The sequence below is a fragment of the Xenopus tropicalis genome, chromosome 2 (assembly GCF_000004195.4).
Source record: "Xenopus tropicalis strain Nigerian chromosome 2, UCB_Xtro_10.0, whole genome shotgun sequence".
Lineage (NCBI taxonomy): Eukaryota > Metazoa > Chordata > Amphibia > Anura > Pipidae > Xenopus > Xenopus tropicalis.
In genome coordinates, this window is record NC_030678.2 from 72,063,272 (window position 1) to 72,084,726 (window position 21,455).

The window sequence follows — 21,455 nt, forward strand, 5'->3', positions numbered from 1 at the left end:
TCTGCTAAAAATCATTTAAAGATTGATGAAACCCAATAGGCTTGTTTTGCCTCCAGTAAGGATTAATTATATCTTAGTTGAAATCAAGTACAAGGTACTGTTTTATTATTACAGAGAAAAAGGAAATCATTTTGAAAAATTAAAATTATTTGGTTATAATGAAGTCTATGGGAGATGGCATTTCCATAATTTGGAACTTTCCGGATAAAGGATCCCATACCTGTACCAGTTTTACCACTAGTTTTACTTAAAAAAAGGGCTATCTCTACTTTTGTGAATCCTCCCCCAAGAGTAGGTTCTCTTTGTTACTATGATGTCCTGTTTAGCTTCAAACTGACTTTTTTTTTAGAATGCTTTATCATACCCAGAGCCCAGCTGGTTTTAGAAGCTGGAGAACTGGTGTTTTCAAAATTTCTGTTTAGCCAAATAGAATGTATAGCTCTGGGTCTTTTAGTAACAGAGTGTGCTCAGGCTTGCTTAAAGTGATACTGACACTAAGAAATGACTCCTCAAAATATGAATGTACATAAAAAGTTGCCTATAGGTCATGTTAGTGCTGGGCGGTATGACCAAAAATTTATATCACGGTATTTTTCAAAATTATATCGGTATCACGGTATTTGACTGTATTTTTTTTTCCCCATGCATGATTAGGTGACCACCCCAAACACCCGCCACCCGCACCCCCCGCCACCCCAAACACCCCCCCATCCGCACGCAGCCCCCCCACCCCCCCATCCGCACGCACCCCCCCATCCGCACGCAACCCCCCCACCCCCCATCCGCACGCACCCCCCCCACCCCAAACACCCCCCCATCCGCACGCACCCCCCCACCCCAAACACCCCCCCATCCGCACACCCCCCCCACCCCAAACACCCCCCATCCGCACACACCCCCCCACCCCACCCCACCCCAAACACCCCCCCATCCCCTTCACATAAATATAACCCCCACCCCATCCCACCCCCCCAAACACAACCCCATCCCCTTCACATAAGTATAACCCACCCACCCCAAACACCCCCCCATCCCCTTCACATAAATATAACCCCCCACCCCACCCCCCCCAAACACAACCCCATCCCCCCCAAACACAACCCCATCCCCTTCACATAAAATATAATTACTGGCCAGGCACCCCCCGACAGCTCACATTGGTATCCGACTCTGAATGCGTCCTAGCGATGGCGCTTTTGTAGAGTGTGCGCGCTGACGTCACGTGCGCGCTGACGTCACGTGCGCGCTGACGTCACGTGAGCGCTGACGTCACGTGCGCGCTGACGTCACGTGAGCGCTGACGTCACGTGCGCGCTGACGTCACGTGCGCACCCGGAAGTATTCAGCACACCGGTATGTAGAAAATTCATATCGGTTTCAAAAAAAAAAACGGTGATCGGTTTTTACCGGTATACCGCCCAGCACTAGGTCATGTTGATTGATTTTCGCTGAGAGATTTGCTTTTGTAAATAATTGTAACTTGAATTTCCCAAACCTGACTGTTTTGCCGACCTGACTGTTCCTTCTCAGCCTGTCAGTTATAGCTTCTAATGCTAAAGGACTCCTGCAGGACAATTATGGCAGCCCCCTTATAGGGGAACATGGGGGATCAGACAGGTAATATAAAAGCATTGGGCAAATACTGTTATGGCAAAAATGAAGGTCATGCAAAGACAATGTTATGATAGATGTTAAAAAAGGTTTAATTTCTGGTGTCAGTATCTCTTTAATGTAATGAACAAACTGAATAGGGAGAATTCACAAAAGTGGAGATAGCCCTTTTTTGGAGTAAAAATTTCTCCATATTCACAAACACAAATCCGCCAAAATCTGACTCAACCACCATTTTTCATTTTTTGGTGAAAGGAAGACAGTTTATAGACACTTTTGTGAATTTGCCTTGTAAGCAACATTTAAAGAACATTTTTTTCCTGAAATTTTCAAAATGGTGCAAAGCTCAGTGTAACTCTGTCAGATCAATTCTAAAGTCTCCTGTTGTGCTTTGTTTCACCCAGTCTTTATTTCACACCTCTTGTAGAGGCCCCATTGGGGGATCATTAGCAGATTAATGGGCATTAGCATCCTATTGTCAGAGGACATGTTTCTGTCTAACCCTAGAATAACCCTATAAACAAGTAAAACACTGATTAAACAAAAAGTGTTATTTAATCACTGACATTTGCATTATTCTGCTAGTTTTAGCTTAAAGAATGAGGCAATAATAGCATTTTGAGTGAATACATTGTATAAATCTTTATTTAAGAGAAGTAATGCCTTCCTGGCAAATTTTTAGTACTAGTACACTGCCCCCTCTCCAATATGTCACTGACACTTGTACCAACCTATCTGTGTCCCCATAGCATGCCAGAAGCACAGAGCTGCTTACCAGTGTTGGCCAACACCTTTAGCAGTGTTCTGTTCCCAACATACATCCGGAGGCCAAACTGGGTTACTGCACATGTTCCTAGTTGAAATTGATGATGGGAATGGAAGTCACATGGCTAAAGATGGTGGTGTGGCTCTAAAGTTCTGGGCCACTTTAACGCTGATGCAAACTTAACTGATGTGATTTGAAAGGGAGGATGAAGGATTTGTGTACTGGCACTAAAACTAAACATTTTTCAGGAAGCTTGTCAGGAGACAACACCTACTGGCTATAACTCATGCAGTACTACACTCACCACCTGACAGATGAGAAATTAACTGAAATTTTCAGAGGTTCTAGAGGCTGTCTATTGTAACTACCAATCCTGAATGTGTATGATAAACCATTTTAGTACCATGGCAGTATCTTTAATGGGATGTCTTGTGGAAATTTTTTTTTTTGTACCAAGTTTTTAGTTTTTGCCTTTAAGATGGTCCTGTATATGACATGGCTGCTTACTGGTCTTGTGCTTTACTGGAAGGGGATCATGGCCATATGGTAATTAGAATTATTTTTTTTGCTGTTGCCTAAGGCTTTGTTTAGGCTGTTATATGGTCTGGGATACCTCACAGGGCATGTATCATATGTTCATCTAGGTCAAGTGGCTGAAATATTGATAAAGTAAGATTGTACAACTGAGCATCCTGCAGAATTTGTGTGCAGGGCACCATTTCTGACTCAGAGCATGCATGTGTAAGAGTCACTGGTGATATGGTTTGCCCGGTTTTCATACTCCCTTTGTCTTACCTGTTTGACCGGTTTTCTGTACCATTATTGACCCCAGGTAGGCCCTTTGGATTTGACGCCAAACCAGGTTGTGGCTGCAAGAGTTTCTCTGGGTGGTTTCTCTTGAAATCCCCTTGGGTATTTTTGTTTAGGATACTGAGTAGGGGAAATATGCTATGCAGATGCATATGTGTTGGCATGTTGAAATAGGATGGCTATCTGCAATATATTATACAGGTCTTGTACTTGTAGAATGTTAGTAATGGTATGAATAATTTCCCTGCTAAGTCTTCTCTTGCAGATTCCCCACTACCGGAGCTGTTTTCAATAGTGTTCTTTCAGTGAGCACACAGTTCTTAGTTCACAGAGCTACTAGTAGCAGCTACTTCTTGTGGCTACTAAAATAGAAAACGCTGATCATTTACTGATAATTGTCTCTGTGTGTTTTAGCAAAGGCAATTCTCAGTATTGTCTATGGGAGGGTATTTTCTGTAGCTGTGACAAGTAGCTGCTATTAAGTAGCTCTGTGTGTTAAGGGTGAAGACACACAGGCTACTAAAATAGACAATGCTGATCATTTACAGAAACACAGGATTTATTGTCTCCTTTTTTGTAAACATGATCTTAGGGAATTTGGCTTGAAAAATCCTTCATTCCAGGGGGCCACAGTCTGCACAGTTCTCTCCTCTCTCCCCTCTCCTGCTGTCCCCTCCCAAAAGAATTCATAATAATGATAATAATCTGAGTTATTATGGTTAGACTGCAAGTAGGAAGCTATGAAGACCAAGCTAAAATGGCAGCTGCAATCTCTAACAAACAGATACAGCTTCTAGGGCTCTTTACTCAGGTATGGTAATGCTTTCTGCAGAATAAATATAGCATTCTAGGTGGCACTAATATGGCGAATCTATTCGCAGTTAAATGCTAAAATGAATTTCCTTCTCCTTTAATGCATGGCAGAAATCCATGAAATATCTTGTATATCAAAGCATGAACATACTGTTTGTCAGTTATATATTAGGGGTCATTTACTATACCCCAGGGCACAAGTGCAAATTTGCACCCCATAGTGCTCACAGAAGAAGCTCTTGTGCCCAGGGTAAGCTGCAGTCTGCTCCTATCTCCTTTTTTGCACTTTTCCCACCTCATCCTGCATTTTTAATACATTGTATTATATTGTATTTTTTTTTTCTCCCTCTTCATTTTCCAGGCTGTATCAGCTCTCCAAAGCTGGTAAACTGTGTGTTCCAGCAATGAATGTTAATGACTCTGTTACTAAGCAGAAGTTTGATAATCTATACTGCTGCCGAGAATCCATATTGGATGGGTGAGATCTTTATCTTGCAGCTCTGGCACTATAACAAGTTCTAAACATCAATCAACAGTCACATTTTAGGCATTTTAACTGTGTAAACTACAAATGTCATCTGAATCTGGACATCTGAATAAGGCTTCATTAAGATGTAACTCGCAATTGCATGTTGACTGGAAATTCAATGTGACAGATACATTTAAATAACTGATACTTTAACACATAAGTGCGGTACAGTATTATAAGGTACAAAGTTTGTTGCTGGTATAATCATCTGCACATCTGCAGCAACCAGTAGAAAGGAAGCATTTACTTATCAAATTTAAAAGCAAACAACTTACTTCTATGGTTTGCTGCACCTGGGCAATAGTGCCTTTATTACATCTGGGGAAAGTTATTGTATATTATTGTATTATTGTGACCACAAAATACATAGAAACAACAACAAGAGATCCTCTGCACTCACCCATTATCAATATATATAGGACATTAAGACATTCTGTGCATTAAGCTACTATGAAATGCCCTCCCCTTTAAGCAAAACAGGGATTGTTTGTCCATATATTGCAATATACTTCAAGCTGGCCAACTGCGTCAAAGTCATCCCTTCTTGACGCAGTTAGCCAGCTTGAAGTATAGTAAGTGCACTACCGGGGGTGTTGGGAAAACACTTGCATTACCTGGATTACTTGCATGGAGCAAAAACTATGTACAAATAGAAAGAGAGAAGGGAGGGGAAAAGTGAGATCCGATTATCGGTCCAGAGATGAAGAACAGAGAGGAGAGCAAAAGGTAGAATAAACATAACATTACATGCATTACACATTTTCCCCTGAATTTTGTTAAACCAAAACAGGTCTTAAATTTTAGAAGTCTATTTTTATATTATGGTTTTGTGTGTTATATTTTCATTTTTTATCCTGCAGCCTAAAAAGAAGCACAGATGTTATGTTTGGTGGAAAGCAGGTTGTAGTGTGTGGATATGGAGAGGTAAGTGACCTATTGTTTAACATTTTCATTCTGTTGTCAGTTGTTCAGTGGACTTAGGGATTCCTTTTGGGTTATTGCTGTATTTCATTTTGTCAATACAGTTCAACACTAAATCTCATTCACAAGCTTACCATCCCATTACATAAAAAAGGCTTATATTTGATAAAATGTTGTACTGGTAACAGAGACTGGAATGTGTTTTGTCTCTGTAGGAATGTCAGAGGTTGTTCCCATACAGTGAAGCTTAGGAATTGTAAAGTGGGGAATTAAGGGCTTATACATAATTTAAAAAATAATGGGCATATAAGGTATATTAAATGTGAATATATCCACACAGGTTCCTGAGTTATGTTAAGTAGTTAACATCCTGTTTTTCTAAAGTCATGAATGCAAATGCTGGGCACATCTACTTGGTGCTTTTTAACCCCTGCTAGTTGACTTTGAGTCACGGTTGACAAACAGTACAATTTACAATACACTTTTTGGCAAAACATAAAAAGCTTGCCAGGTTTTAGCTGGCAGGGTTTCAATTTTTGCCAGTTTGTGGAAATAATACTCTTTTTTTCTTTAAAGGAGAAGGAAAGGGTAATCACTGGGGGATGCCAAATATTATCCCCCTCCCGAGGATTGTAATCTGATACCCCAGGCTTGTGCTCCAGTTAGCAGAAAACTGCACTGGCCTGGGGTACTTTTCACCGAGCACCACAGAGCCAGGCTTGTGGGCATGCTCAGTTGTACTAAGCTCAGATTACTAAATACGCCCTCCAGTTTAGGAGCCAGTGAATAGATGGCATTGCTGGTTCCCAGAAACTCTGCTCTAGCTGTCTGCTTCAATTTTTTTCTCCTAACTTCCTCTCCTCAGCTAAGCTCAAACAAAGCAGAACTTTTGTTCTGCCTGTGTGAGCCTGCATTCTTGATGAAATCTATGCTGAATAAGGATCTGTGTGTGTGTGAATACTGCTGCCAGGCTCATACACCTCTCCAACCGCTCCTCCTCTGCCATGCCACTCTGCCAATCCCTGCACTGGCTTCCCCTACCATCCAGGATAAAATTCAAACTAATGACTCTCACATTCAAAGCAGTTCATAACTCTGCCCCCCCCTACATCTCTGAACTTATCTCTAGGTACCATCCAACCCGCTTGTTACGCTCCTCTTCTGACCTGCTCCTCACCTCCTCTCTCATTCCCTCCTCACACGCTCGCATTCAAGACTTTGCAAGGGCTGCCCCCCTTCTCTGGAATTCTCTCCCACAAACTATCAGACTTTCTCCCAATCTCTCTGCCTTCAAGAGATCTCTAAAAACACATTTTTTTAGAGAAGCTTACCCTAATCTAGTTTAACAATACCCTGTGCCACACCTCTCACAACTCTGGTCATGCCCATTCTCACACCTTGTGTCTCAACCGTTTCTCCTTGTAGATTGTAAGCTCTTTTGGGCAGGGCCCTCTTCACCTCTTGTATCGGTTATTGATTGCTTTATATGTTACTCTGTATGTCCAATGTATGAAACCCACTTATTGTACAGCGCTGCGGAATATGTTGGTGCTTTCAGGCCCGGATTTGTGGCGAGGCCACAAAGGCCCGGGCCTAGGGCGGCATAAACATAGGGGCGGCATGCCGCCCCGCCGCACGCAAATTTAAAAAATTTTGCTCCCATACGGAGCAATGGGGACCTCTCCCCACTGCTCCGTATGGGAGTTTTAACTTTGGCGCATGCGCATGCGCGTTAGCGCGGCGGCAGGGAAGGAGGAGGTGGTTTGCGCATGCGCGCTCGCACGGCGGGTGGGGGCGGTAGGGGGCGCCGAATTGGGGCGGCCTCGGGGCGCGTCGTTTAGAAATCTGGCGCTGGGTGCTTTATAAATAAATGTTAATAATATGCTGTTTGTAGATTTAAATGTATCTGATTATGTATCAGAGGAGAAATGGCCGCCAGCTGATAGCTGCCATTTGCTTTAGGAAAATGTGATGTGCTGGCAAACGGAGGCAATATATGCAGTACAAATAATGCCATTTGGGTGGGGGAGATGTGGCCAACTGATATATATTGTAGGCAAATATTGGCTTTACATGTCCTTCAACAGGATCAAGAGCAAACAAAAACAATTGCTTGCAAAAAAACTCAAGCGAGTTCAGGAAGTTATTCACATTTTCTCACATTTCATTGATTTGCCCTTCCTTCGTGGAACGTTTCTGTGACTTGGCAGTAGGCTTATGCGTGGTTCATGTGGTCCACCCAGCCAAGCGCAAGAAAACTACTCTAAGCCAAATTTGACTTCAGTCACATCTAAGACCTAAGGCCTCTTTTATAATTGCATCTGCAAGTGAACTATTGTAAATTTGACACAAAATTGTGAATTAACACAATTCACAAGATTATTGTGCCTATACACACTTCTTGCCCTTGGGAGTATGTACAGGAGCACCAGTGTTCCCACCCCACCTGCTCTGATAAATAGTGTGTAGTACACACATTGATGCTAAGGAACCCTGAAATTGGCACTCTGCTCTGATACTAAGGAACCACTTATTTACCACATGCCTGAGCACAGAGGTGTTACAAAATTTCAGTTCTGGGTTGCGTCAATAGTTTCTGACTTGAGGCAAGTAAATGGCAAGCTGTCGGTGTTATTATGCATAGTGCATTCTTATTATATTATGTTGGTATTATTATGCATAGTGATGCCATTCCCACTCTAAAAAATAATACAAATGCAAAACGTATTATTGCTCTTAAGGCTTCATTGTATGTAATTGCAACCAATTCAAGTTATGCTTTTAGATTTTATGTTTAATTAAAATGCTGCATTGTGTGCAAAAAAATTGTGATTTGCGTCAGAAAAGTACCATTTGAGCTGCATTTTTAAATTGGCCCTAATAGTTTTCAAACATTAATTTTTTCTGTAGTACACATGATTTAAAAAAACAATACTTAAAAATGCTTGTTCACAGGACTTTTGTTTTATTTAATGCAGGTTGGTAAGGGATGTTGTGCAGCTCTGAAAGCCCTTGGAGCTATTGTCCATGTAACAGAAATTGATCCAATTTGTGCTCTTCAAGCCTGGTAAGGGGCAGTGATTTATAATGTTTGAAAGTATTACATTTTTCCAGAAGAAGAATATGTCTATTTTAATTCACAGTTATATGTCAGCAAATTAATACAAACAAGGCCCACCAGGGGCAAAAGAGGGGTTAAAAAGATGTTGAAATACTGCAAACTTAAAGGAGAACTAAAGCCTAACCAAGAAATAGTCTAGAAATGTTGTACATTATGTTTTGTGCTTCTGTACCAGCCCAAGGCAACTACAGCCCTTTAGCAATAAAGATTATATAAGATCAATAAACATCATAGATGCCCAGTAGCTCTTTGTCTTCTTTTCTGCTGATTCACTGCACATGCTCTGTGTTGCTGTCAGTTACTGAATTTAGGAAAAGATGCAAAATATACTTATATATAGTATATTATATATATACATACAGGTAAAGAATGTCAGCACTCATAGGATTTCCGCAATAAGCCAAAGAAAATTAAAGATTTTTTAAATGCAAGCGGTGAGATTTATTGTGTCCAACGTTTCAGTCCTTTACTAGGACTTTCGTCAGGGAGTACAAGAAGGCAAACACATCGGCGTTTTAAAGGTAAAGTTTGGCGCCAAGAAAAAAGAATGAAAAGAAACATATATATACATTGTAGCCTCGTACATCAGTATTAGGACAGCTTGATAAGGGCAAAATAGTGAAGTAACAAATGTTGAAAGTGTATGGCCATTGATTTTCAACCTCCTTTGTCAAGAGGAGGGAACAGGGACCAAGCATTACTGCAAAGAGTGTCCAGGTGGATCCACAGATTGGACTGTGTATCCCCTAAGGGCCTTAATGAAACATTGCCATTAGGATGCTTCACCCGATCACTCCTTCTGCTTTTATGTATAATAGTGGCTACTATGTAACTACTTTGTCTGCTCTCACTGCATCATTGATTATTGTATTATGTTGCCCTCATCACACTGCTGAACTAAGCCACAATGTATCTCTGCCTTTCAATATAACTTTGGCAATGCTGTAACTTTTTCCTGCCTGTATTTCAACATTTGTTACTTCACTATTTTGCCCTTATCAAGCTGTCTTGATACTGCTGTACAAGGCTACAATGTATATATGTTTCTTTTCATTCTTTTTTCTTTTGGGTAGGTGTTTTTGGTGTATTTTCTGCCCTAATACCTTTCATTGCCTATTTGGATCCCGGAGCGACCAATCCTAGGGGCAGCAGGTGTACCCCAATATGCCCGCTCTTAGTGCCTCATGCGTATGAGGCTATCCGCTTGGACAGTGACCTTCTAGTGTACTTACCCCGTGGGGGGTATGTGTATATTTGAGACGTGCAGTATATTGAACTTGCCCCGCGGGGGGCATTGACAGGCCTGGGATGCGTTATTTAGAGGTGGTATTTACTTCGGAGGACAAGGGGACGGGCACAGTTACTCGGCTATTACCGAGTAACCACCTAGCAACGCTCGGCCCCTCTACTCCCGTCTCTACTGTATGTGCACACAATGAACTCCTGCCTGTCAGGAGCGGGTCTATAGGTAGCAATTTGAAAGGCTATGGGGTAAAGGGCGGATCTATGGCACCATGTACACTAGTGCTGGGCGGTATACCGTAAAATACCGAATACCGTTTTTTTTTTAAAAAACGATATTCATTTTTTAAATACCCCCATACTGGTGATGATCGGGTTGCGCCCCGTGCGTACTGACGTCATGTACGCACGGGGCGCAACCCGATCATCACCGGTATGGGGGTATTTCAAAAATGAATATCGGTTTTTAAAAAAAAAAAGGTATTATAAATTATAAATAATAATCGTAATTATAAGGGGAAAGTGGGGGGGAAAGCTTCCTGCTTAGCTGGTCACATGCTCCCTCTACTGGCGCCTCACTGGTACAAACCTCCCAAAATTGCACATTCCAAGTACAGAACTGCATGAAGCAGTGCTTCATATACCGATTTAGAACCTCTGAGGAATTGTACCAACACGAGCCTTTCCATATATTTTCAACTTTGTTCCCTGTGGATTAAATACTAATTGTCTCAATAGCAATATTTAGGGGCCCTGGCCACCAATGTTAATTGGAAAAAAAAATACCGTCAATACCGTGATACCGATATAATTTTGAAAAATACCGTGATATAAATTTTTGGTCATACCGCCCAGCTCTAATGTACACTGTTTATTTGCTTTATACACTGGCACGCTTTTGTTCTTTGCTTTTTGTTTTGTTTATGCTCTGTTGCCTGGCAACACTATGTCTTGGCGCCAAACTTTACCTTTAAAACGCCGATGTGTTTGCCTTCTTGTACTCCTTGACGAAAGTCCTAGTAAAGGACTAAAACGTTGGACACAATAAATCTCACCGCTTGCATTTAAAAAATCTTTTTTTTCTTTGCCTTATTGCGGAAATCCTATGAGTGCCGACATTCTTTACCTGTTTGAAGATTTTCTAGCTCTGGCACATAACATGGCAGCTCTGAAACCAGTACATTTAGCATCAGAGTATAATCAGACCTGTAGCATCAGTTTATATGACAGTTAAACCTCATTTTCTGCTTGATAATTTGGAACGACCCCTAAGCTCAACTACCCAACAGCTGCTCAGAGTGCACTGAGCATGTGCACTGTCCAGGACAGTTCTAATAGAATCCAAGATGAAGAACTCCTGTGACAACTGTAAATACCTGTCTCATTACTACTATAGAGATGCCAAAACTTTTGGCTTGTGCAGTTAGTTTAGTATATAAAATATGGCATTTCTAGCCGTATTTATTTTTAGGGTTTAGTTCTCCTTTAACCAACTTGTCTTGAATATACCATTACATTTATTATATACAAATGTTAAACCCACACTGTAGCCCTTAAAAACAGAAGGAACAGGAGAAGAGGCCCTTCTATTGCATATTGCAAAAAGTGAAGTGTACAAGATATCAGTCATAAATGGATAATGATTAATAATGGCAAACCCAGTCCAATTAATGTAAACTTCCAGTGTCAGGTTGGTAGATGTAGAGTCATGTAAGGTGCATGTAAATTATCATTAAATAAACACTACTGTCCAGTCCTGTTATTATGTTGTGTAATAGGTTATATTTTGTGTGCAAATCGGCCAACAGCAATGTAATAGTTCATGATTCATCACATTAATCTGTGCAGTTGTGGCGTGCTATAGCAAAAATTTCTTGGACATTGAGTTCTTGGCCTGTTTGTTTACAAAACCTGGCAGTGATTGAGATTATATCAGTGTAGGTACTTGTGGCCTTATCACCAGTCAGCCACAAGAGCTGCAATGGCCAGAATCTACCATTTTGATTCCCATTTCTGTGGCAGATGATAAAATTTCACCTTTTAATAAAGCATTATGTAGAGTAATAAAATATAAAAAAAATTCCTCATTATTGCTAGGAATCTGACTTAAGTGGAAAAAGGTATTTGGTGTACAGAAATCTGACTGACCAATCAAACAGTTGGAGCAGTAGGAGGAGATGAAACTCTGCGGCTCCTTTTCACCTTTTTTTTGGGCAACCAATAGAAATTTTCTACCAAGATTGCAGAATTATTGGCCTGAACAACTCAAGTGGCCATAAATGCCAAGATGATCAGGCAGTATGTTCACATTTTTTTTTTTTATCATTTATAGTTTTTGAATTATTTTTTTCTTTTGCAGCTTTGTATAGTAGTTTACTTGTTTTCTAGGGTGCCACTTTGCCTAAAAATCAAGTGCTGTTTGAATGGCTCATCTGTTTGAAGGAGCTTGTCATTATTCTAACTAACTGGAATAACATTTAAGTGTTTTACCACTTAAAGCTGTAGTGACTAAATATAGGCTCAGATGGAATATAGCCCCTGGACTACTCTGACTTTAGATTTCCACTTAGGTTGCTCACTTTAGCTTTCTTTTGGGGCCAGTAACCAGTATTAATTTGGGGGAATATAGCACCTATCTTTTCTTATATGTCTTGTATTCCATTCATTTATAGTATGGAAGGTTTTCGTGTGGTGAAATTAAGTGAGATTATTCGACAGGTAGATGTGGTCATTACTTGCACAGGTAAGCTACTTCTAAGATAAATGTTAGGGATGCACAGAATTCATTATTTTTGTATTTGGCAGAAGCCTGAATCCTTAAAGGAGAAGGAAAGTCATTTTGGCATTTTACTGCCAATAGATTTGCCACATTAGTGCCACCTTGAACAATATATTTATTCTGCAGAAACCATTACCATAACTGGGTATTAATAAAATTTTTTGCACATGTTGTTTATTCTAGTACACCACAGACTAACACTGGAAAACAAAACACTTAAACCCTGTTTCATTTATTAATTGGATGTGGTTATCCCACTTTATGCTTAGTGTGTTTTGTTATGGTAAGCATGAAGCAGTTCTCTCCATTTTTATGGGCTTCTGTTTTGATGTTCTCTTTTGGTATTAACACAGATAAGTACAGAAGCAGAACAAGCTAGGCCACCAGCAGGGTACAAACAATATGCAATACCTTAAGGCAAGTTCGCTCACCAGTAAGAAACATACCTGTTAGCTATAGCTTATAATATGTGGTATTTTATAGGAAACAAAAATGTTGTAACTCGGGAACATTTGGACCGCATGAAAAATGGCTGCATTGTATGTAACATGGGACATTCCAATACAGAGATTGATGTGGTGAGCTACATTTGCAATATTTATCATGCTTTGATATATTTATTATGGCATACTCAATGATAGGAGAAGAATATGATCAAATATTAATTTGTCATTATAACAAAAAAAACTAATTTTATTTTTTCTCGCTTCTCTGTTCTCTGTATCTTCTCTATATTAACTCAGTTTTTTACCTTTCATTTCTTCTAATCCCTAGCCATTAGCTTTACCTTAGTTAATTCCTCACTGTTTATTTCTAGCTTCTTGGTTTAATTGATCTCAGCCACATATTAATAGGATCTTTTTTTTAGACCAGCTTGCGTACTCCTGAGCTAACATGGGAACGCATCAGATCTCAGGTGGACCATATAATCTGGCCTGATGGGAAACGGATAGTTCTTCTAGCTGAGGTGGGTCTCTGTGACTAGAATAAATGCTATTAATTGCTTAAAAGTGTTTCATGCTTATTAAGGGGCATCATAGTTAAACTTGCGCTTTGTAGTATGTAACTTCAAAGCAATGAAAGAAACTTCGGCCTAAAGGTGGCCATACACGTACCAATTTTCGACCTTTCAATGGTCCCACGAAAGATCGTTCCCACACTCCACAGAAGTTCAGGGCTGAATCGTAGAGGTAGAAGCAATCAGAACACTACCTCCAGGGCCGCCATCACAAACCACGGTGCCCCTCACAACAAAATTTTCTGGGCCCCCTCCCCCAGTGACCCCTCCGGTCAGTACAAAGGACACACACACATTGGTAGCCAGGGCCTCCGTAAAACAATGGTAACCAGCATCCCCCCAGCATACTCCAGTTACCCCCCCCCCCACAGCATCCTCCAGCTCTCACCCAGTGTCCTTCCCAGCATCCTCCAGCTTCAACCACCCCCAAGCATCCTCCAGCTCCCCCCTGCTGCCACCGTCATCCTCCAGCTCCCCCCCAGCGACTTCCTGTAGCTGGCCCCCTCTTGATATGTGCCCCAGCTCCCTGCTGCATCTAACCCTCCAGCTTCCCCTCCCCCCAGTGACTTTCTCCGGCTCCCCTTCGGCTTCCTCCAGCTCCCCACCTCACCCAGCGACTTCCTGCGGCTTCCTCCAGCTCCCCCCCCACCTCCAGTGACTTTCTCCAGCTCCACTGCGGCTTCCTCTGGCATCCTCCAGCTCCCCCACTACTGACTTCCTCCGGCTGCGTCCTCTTGATATGTGCCCAGCTCCCACTGCATGTGCACATTTTTAAGGTTGCGCCCCGTGTTTACGGACGCATGGGGAGCAACCAATCAAATTTCCCACTGCCCACCAATGAACCAATGACAGGGCCCGTAGTTCTTTAAATGGGGCCCGAGCTAAAAAATCTATCACGGCCGAGCCCCCTTTAAAGCGTTCTGGCCCGGGACAACTGTCTCACCTGTGCCCCCCTGATGGCGGCCCTGACTACCTCCTTCTGCTGATTCAGCCCTGAATGTAGATTTTGCTCAAAATCTTTTAGCCCACCAGATCGACAAGTCAACCAATATCCGCAGCCTTGTTCGATATCGGTTGCCTCGTCAAGCTGCCATACATGCACCAAATATCATACGAAACAAGGTTTCGTACGATATCATTGGTGTGTGTATGGCCAGCTTTACTTGTTCTTAGGCATGTTTATTGTTGAAGAGGTTATGAGATAATCCTAAAAGTAACCAGGGGAAAGGCAGTATTCATTCCAGCAGAGCAGCACACCTTTATTTTGTTTTGGTTTTTTTTTGTCTCACATGGTATTGGTTATAGGAATGGATCAAGCAAACATCACAGAACATGCCAAGAACGATAGTATTTTTGTGATTTGTGGTTGACAGTACCATCAAATATAATACTATCTAAACACTGCAATATAAAAAGTAAATTGACTGACATAAAGTGATTCAAAATTGCAAAATTCTGCAAATGCAGTAGAGCAGTGCTGTCCAACTGGCGGCCCGCGGGCCGCATGCGGCCCGCGACCCCCCTCTGTGTGGCCCCCCACCTGCCTGGCTGCTTTGATGGCTTACTCTTGAGTAAGCTTTAAATGGTATCAGTACTGAGATTAACTGGCCCCCTGCATGTTTCTCACCTCAGATTCAGGCTGTAATCAGGCTGTATTGTTTAAATATGTAATCCCCTGTGTTTTTCACACCTTTTAATCTCTGCATTGTTCCCCCCCTGTAGAGTTCACACCTCAGGCTCAGGCTGTAATCACCCCCATTGTTCCCCTGTTCACACCTCAGGAGCAGTAGAAACCCACAAATAATCCCTGCACACTACAAAAAGAACATATACTGAGGTGGTACTTCAATTAAAAAGTTTTTTAATATATAGTTATTGTGCAGACTGTAGGAGCAGTGCCAGCATTGTGTCACTGTATGCTGCCTGTGTGTGCCATACACACAGTCATCATAGGGCAAGCAGAGTATGGCACACACAGGCAGGGTAGGGAAGGCAGAGTATGGCACACACAGAAAGAGTATGGCACAGGCAGAGTATGGCACACACAGGCCAAGTATGGCACAAACCAGCCAAGAATGGCAAACACAGTGAAAGTATGGCACACGCAGGCAGGGTAGGGAAGGCAGAGTATGGCACACACAGGCAGGGTAGGGCAGGCAGAGTATGGCACACACAGGCCAAGTATGGCACAAACCAGCCAAGAATGGCACACACAGTGAAAGTATGGCACACAGGCAGGGTAGGGAAGGCGGAGTATGGCACACACAGGCAGGGTAGGGAAGGCAGAGTATGGCACACACAGGCAGGGTAGGGAAGGCAGAGTATGGCACACACAGGCAGGGTAGGGCAGGCAGAGTATGGCAGGTTTTTGCTGTACTACAACAATTAATATGGGTATGGTCATGTGATAACATGGGTGTGGTTTCAAGTGGGTGCGGTTTCAAAAAGGGGAGTGGTCAAAACTGGCTTCCATTATCGGCCCTCCACCACGTAGGTCGGAAAAATTCCGGCCCTCGGTACAACAGAAGTTGGACAGCACTGCAGTAGAGCAAGAATGAGCTTAAGAAGCTACACCACAGCAATAGTCTTCAGCAACCAGGCAGCATCAAAAATAGTACATCATCATTTGGACTTGCTGGCTGATGGACCTGATAGAAATGATTTGCAGTGAAATATGTAGTTTGTAAATAATGCATAAGTATAACCTGAGACACTTAAAGCTGTGGTGTATTGTATGAAAGTGTACTTTGCCATCAAGGTGTAGGTGCTGGGTTTAAAGGTTTCCTTCATTACATATGAATTTATATATCCATGGCAGAAACATTGGAATAGGTTTTGTACAGTATGAATAATACTGAAATATATACAACATCAATGATATATAATGTTATATTGCCTGTTTTAGGGTCGACTTCTCAATCTAAGTTGCTCAACAATTCCTACATTTGTGCTCTCAATTACAGCAACCACAGAGGTAGGATCTTTACTCTACATAGATTTATAGAACATGCAAGAAGCAGTTTTCATTTGTTGTAGATCTCTTTAGTCATTTTGATATTGTCATGTATTTTTCTGATTTATGTCCTACTAACTATGTTGTAATGTTTTTATAGTTTGTTTATATATATAGTGTATGTAAAGCTTTGTGCTATTGTTATTTATACAGGCTCTAGCTCTAATAGAACTATACAATGCCCCTGAAGGACGATACAAGCAGGATGTGTATCTATTGCCCAAGAAGATGGGTAAGTACTGTACATGGGTCACAGTTTGCAGGCACAGTATACTGGTTGATAAATTACTTAAAAAAGTATTTTATCCTAGGAATTTTATTAAGAATAATTTATCAAATACCATGCCCTCCTGTTACTATGCAGCATAAGTTTGCTTTTTTTTGTACTTTGTACCCTGCACATAAATGAGCCTTTAAGGTGAATAGAAGTTATAGCTAAAGTGATTTATTTATGGTTTAATTCAATCAAAAATCTTTTACCGATGAAAATAAATTTTACCGATGAAAAAAACACAACTAAGGCAAATTTTTTACTTTAAAAAATTAAATATTACATTGCATACTGCACTTTTTGTTTTTATCCAAAAAATGTACAGACATATAAAGCATCTCAAATTGCACATTACAGGCTTCATTGACTGTAGGTGTCCATGCTGAGTACAGGCTCCATTTCTTTTCCAGTATTTATTTTCTGGTAAGCTGTTTTCAGCACATTTTCTGTGCTCTCCAATGAATCAGTATACATTCCATTTTCTCTAGATGAGTATGTTGCCAGTCTCCATCTGCCCTCTTTTGATGCACATTTAACAGAATTAACAGAGGATCAGGCTAAGTATTTGGGGCTTAACAAGAATGGACCTTTCAAACCAAACTATTACAGGCAAGATGCATTAATTTGTAAATCAAAAGCGTATTCTTAAACATGGCACTTAATACATATAATTTATAACCAACAGTTCAGTAAAGTACATCTCTGCTTTATTTTTCAGATATTGATGGATCATTAAAGGCTTACTTTATGTTTCCCAAGACAAATAAAGAAAGAAGACCAGTCTATATATATTTTCTCATTGCTGTAATATATGTCTTGTTCTCTTTGTGCTGATGCATGTTGTCCTTTTCTGATATGGACAGAAAATTGCTAATTTGGCAATATGTCAGGATTCCAATATTCTTACCAGGATCCCTAGACTGTGTTAATCCACAAGTATAAAAACTCTTGGAGCACTGCAATTATTGCTGCCTTAATTCACTCTGGTACCGGTACCCTACAAGTTATTTCTTTTTACATGCTTTTAACAAGTGTATATGCTCGTTGAGGGCTTCCTGCACTTCCTACAATGATATGTAATACAATATTGTTTGTTACTGTATTTTGATGGTTAGTATACCTCCATTTATGTTTGTAAGGACCAGAATGGAATCTTCTAGATAAAGAGGATCTAAACCCAAAAAATTATTTGATGTATTCTTGTTAGAGTGCTTTTCAGAGAATTTTTGCTATTTCTACATTTAGTGGTTTCTAAAATATATGAAATTTTAAATTAAGAGTTATCAACCATAGGGTTAACTGAATGCAAAAAGAGCATAGACATTCAGGGTTGCTGTCATTCTGACCTTAAAAGAGAGCTGTTTAGATGAAAACCTGCTATTAGCAGTCTAAAATTGCTAAGAAACCACTAAAATAGAAAACTAATGTAAATAGCAGGTGTGGTTAGAGGATTACTTTAAAGTGATACTGACACGAAAAAACTACTTTTTAAAATATGAATCTACATAAAAAGTTACCTATAGGTCATGTTGATCATTTTTCATTGATAGGGCTGCTTTTGTAAGTAATTGTTACTTGAAGTCCCTAAACCTGACTGTTTTGCCAACCTGACTGTCCCTTCTCAGCCTGTCAGTTATAGCTTCTAATGCTAACGGCCTCCTGCTGCACAAATATGGCAGCCCCCTCATAGAGGAACATGGGGGATCAGATAGGTTATATAAAAGCATCAGAAAGTAGGTTTATGGCAAAATTATAAAGATCATTCAAAGACAATGTTATGATATATTTAAAAGACAGCTTTATTTCAGACGTCAGTATCTCTTTAAATGAGTTAACATCATTCATTTTTCTGGGTTTAGATTCCCTTTTTAATTGACTCCATATTCTCTTTCTTCCAGATTTTACATTCTCTGCAAATAGGTTTCGTGGAACACTTTGTAAAGGCACAAAATAATACCTCAGCATCTTGGTACTCTATGTTGTTACTAGACCTCATATTGTAACATAGAAGCACATATGCAGAAGTACCCAAAACAACCTGGCTGGACATTGCTACTGACTAATGTCTAAATGTATATGGGCGCTCTGTGCTTATGTACTCTTATGTTGGTAAATGAGCTCTGTTTTATTCCCAAAAGTAGGCAACATGTTGTTCTTCAGCTGTTGCTGAACATTTTCTTCCTGGACATTATCTTCCATGACTGGCTGAGGGTGGTGGAAGATGCAGTTTAACAGTGGATCGATAGCAACTGTTTGCCTAATTCTAGCGTACACTGTGCTTGCTTTGCTTCTTGAATATAGGTCTTTGCACTGAGAAACCATATTTTTAATCACCCTAATTATAACTGAAATGATTATATATTTTAAGAGAATTATTAAAAATAAACTATCTCTCTGCCGTACATTACTGTGAATCTAGCAGCCTTCTGAAATAATTCTTATAAGCATCTCCAGCAAAGCTCTTGTTCTATTTATTATGCAGTCTTGAAATAAGATTAGACTGCAACCTTCTGGTTTGGCTTTTATGGTGATCAGGCACAGCCATGCTATGCATGCGTTATCTGCCTTCTTGTAGCTATGGAGTAGTTATGTTCACATCTGGGATTTGCCATTTCCTACTGCTAAAGATAAGTAAAGGGCTGAAACCAGACACAAGCTGCAAGGACTGTTACTGCTGCTCACAGATTCTTCTAACCGCATGATCTGCTTGACAGAGATTTATTTTATATATATGAATAGATAGATATATGTATAATGATTTTAAATGAATGCAATATTACAGTGAACCTTGATGATAAGCAATACATAAATAAAGCAAAAACAACATTCATTTACTGCTCTTAATTTATATTTTATGAATGGAAATGTAATCTGTACATACAGTGTCTTAAACCAATGCATTACCTGCACTACACAGGAAGTTGCCTGTATTCACCAACATAAATAGGACAAATAAAGCCCTGCTTGATCTAAATGAACCATTTTCATAAAAAAATATACTTTTTTAGTAGTATGTGCTATTGGGTACTCCTAATTAGAAAATTCCCATTTTAAGATTTAAAGGAGATGTAAATGTTAAAAAAACAAATCATATATTTAGCCTTAGACTACTATTCTCTACACTTTACACTACCTTAATTTTTAAAATAAGACTACCTTAATCCACTGTGTCCAGCACTTCCCCCTGGTGCTTTGCAGTCACATGTGCCATGTTTGAAAGTCTTCAGAGAGAGCAGAAGCCCCCACCCTCCTGGAAAAAAAAAAGCCTGCTCATACACAGGCTGGCTCCTGCTGCCTCCAGGCATGCCCAGAAGGGACTCTCCCCTGCCGACAAGTTGTCGGTGCAGTGAGAGACCTGAACAGGAAGTGGGGGCGGAGCTTCACTCTGAACAAGGAAGGAGTGGAATAGAGCAGAATGTAACTCAGCAACCAGGTAAGAAAGAACAGAGGGACAAAGGCAGGCAATCTGGGAAGCTGTTTAGAGTTATTTTATTAATAGAAAAAAAAAAGGTGAACTTACTCTTTAAGGGCCATCTCCTGGGATAATAGGATTCAGAGTGCACACATACATGCTAGGCCTCATCAGCCAATTAATGGAAAGAGTTCTGTCTTTTACTTCCACACTACTTCCTGTTACAGTTAGAGCTGCATTATTTCTGGTCAAGTGATCTCTGAGGGAGCGCACAGCCCATCACTAAATGGTGGCTCAAGGGAAAAGATGTAAAAGGGCAATATTTACTGATATATATATTCAGTTTGACAAGATTCTTTTATAGGCCACTTAACATAATATAAACTATCTTTTGGTTAAGTATTCATTCTGGGGTATAGTTTTCCTTAAAGGAGAATGAAAGCTTATCACACTCATTATTTATAGTAAAGCCCTCAGTATAGTGTGTAGGATTGCTATGCCCATTTTGCTTTGTATATATTATAACACCCTTGTATTTACAGTTTGCACCATTTCATTTACAGAACATGCCTACAACTTTATTTTATTGTGAAGGAAACAATAAATAGGACAAAATAACAGAAAACTTCAGTCACCCCCCCCCCCCCCCCCACTAAAGTCAATACTTTGTAGAGCCACCTTTTGCTGCAATTACAGCTGCAAGACACTTTGGATAAGTCTCCAACACATTTAAATGTTTCCCCTTAAACCACTGTAACCCAGTCTCAAATCACAGGCAGACTGACACAGGTTTTGCTCCAGAATGTCCCTGTATTTAGCACCATCCATCTTTCCCTCAATTTGGACCAGTTTCCCAGTCCCTGCTGCTGGAAAACATCCCCACAGCATGATGCTGCCACCACCATGTTTCACAGTGGCGATGGTGTTCTTGGGGTGATGTGGGGATGTTGGTTTTGCCCCAGACATAGCATCTTCCTTGGTGGCCGAAAAGTAAAATTTTACGCTTAGTGGGCACTGGGCTGACTAACAATGTTTTAGGGGGTCCCTGCCCTGGCCACAAATGTTTTAGGGGGGCCCTGGCCACAAATGTTTTAGGGGGGCCCTGGCTACCAATGTTTTAGGGGGTCCCTGGCTATCAATAGTTACATA

The 21,455-nt window shown here is 40.7% G+C and overlaps 1 protein-coding gene across 1 annotated transcript in view; it reads left to right on the plus strand.

Annotated features, from left to right (window-relative positions):
* Nucleotides 1-17,722, plus strand: part of ahcyl1 (adenosylhomocysteinase like 1) — a 39,969-nt gene extending 22,247 nt beyond the window's left edge. The window contains exons 8-18 of the mRNA NM_001127975.1: nt 3,780-3,998; nt 4,362-4,478; nt 5,390-5,453; nt 8,429-8,517; nt 12,486-12,556; nt 13,076-13,170; nt 13,461-13,559; nt 16,516-16,584; nt 16,777-16,855; nt 17,383-17,503; nt 17,613-17,722. Coding sequence (NP_001121447.1) covers nt 3,780-3,879 — 100 coding nt within the window. The 3' untranslated portion in view covers nt 3,880-3,998; nt 4,362-4,478; nt 5,390-5,453; ... (6 more) ...; nt 17,383-17,503; nt 17,613-17,722. The remainder of the gene's footprint in view (nt 1-3,779; nt 3,999-4,361; nt 4,479-5,389; nt 5,454-8,428; nt 8,518-12,485; nt 12,557-13,075; nt 13,171-13,460; nt 13,560-16,515; nt 16,585-16,776; nt 16,856-17,382; nt 17,504-17,612) is intronic.
* The last annotated feature ends 3,733 nt before the right edge of the window (nt 17,723-21,455 follow it).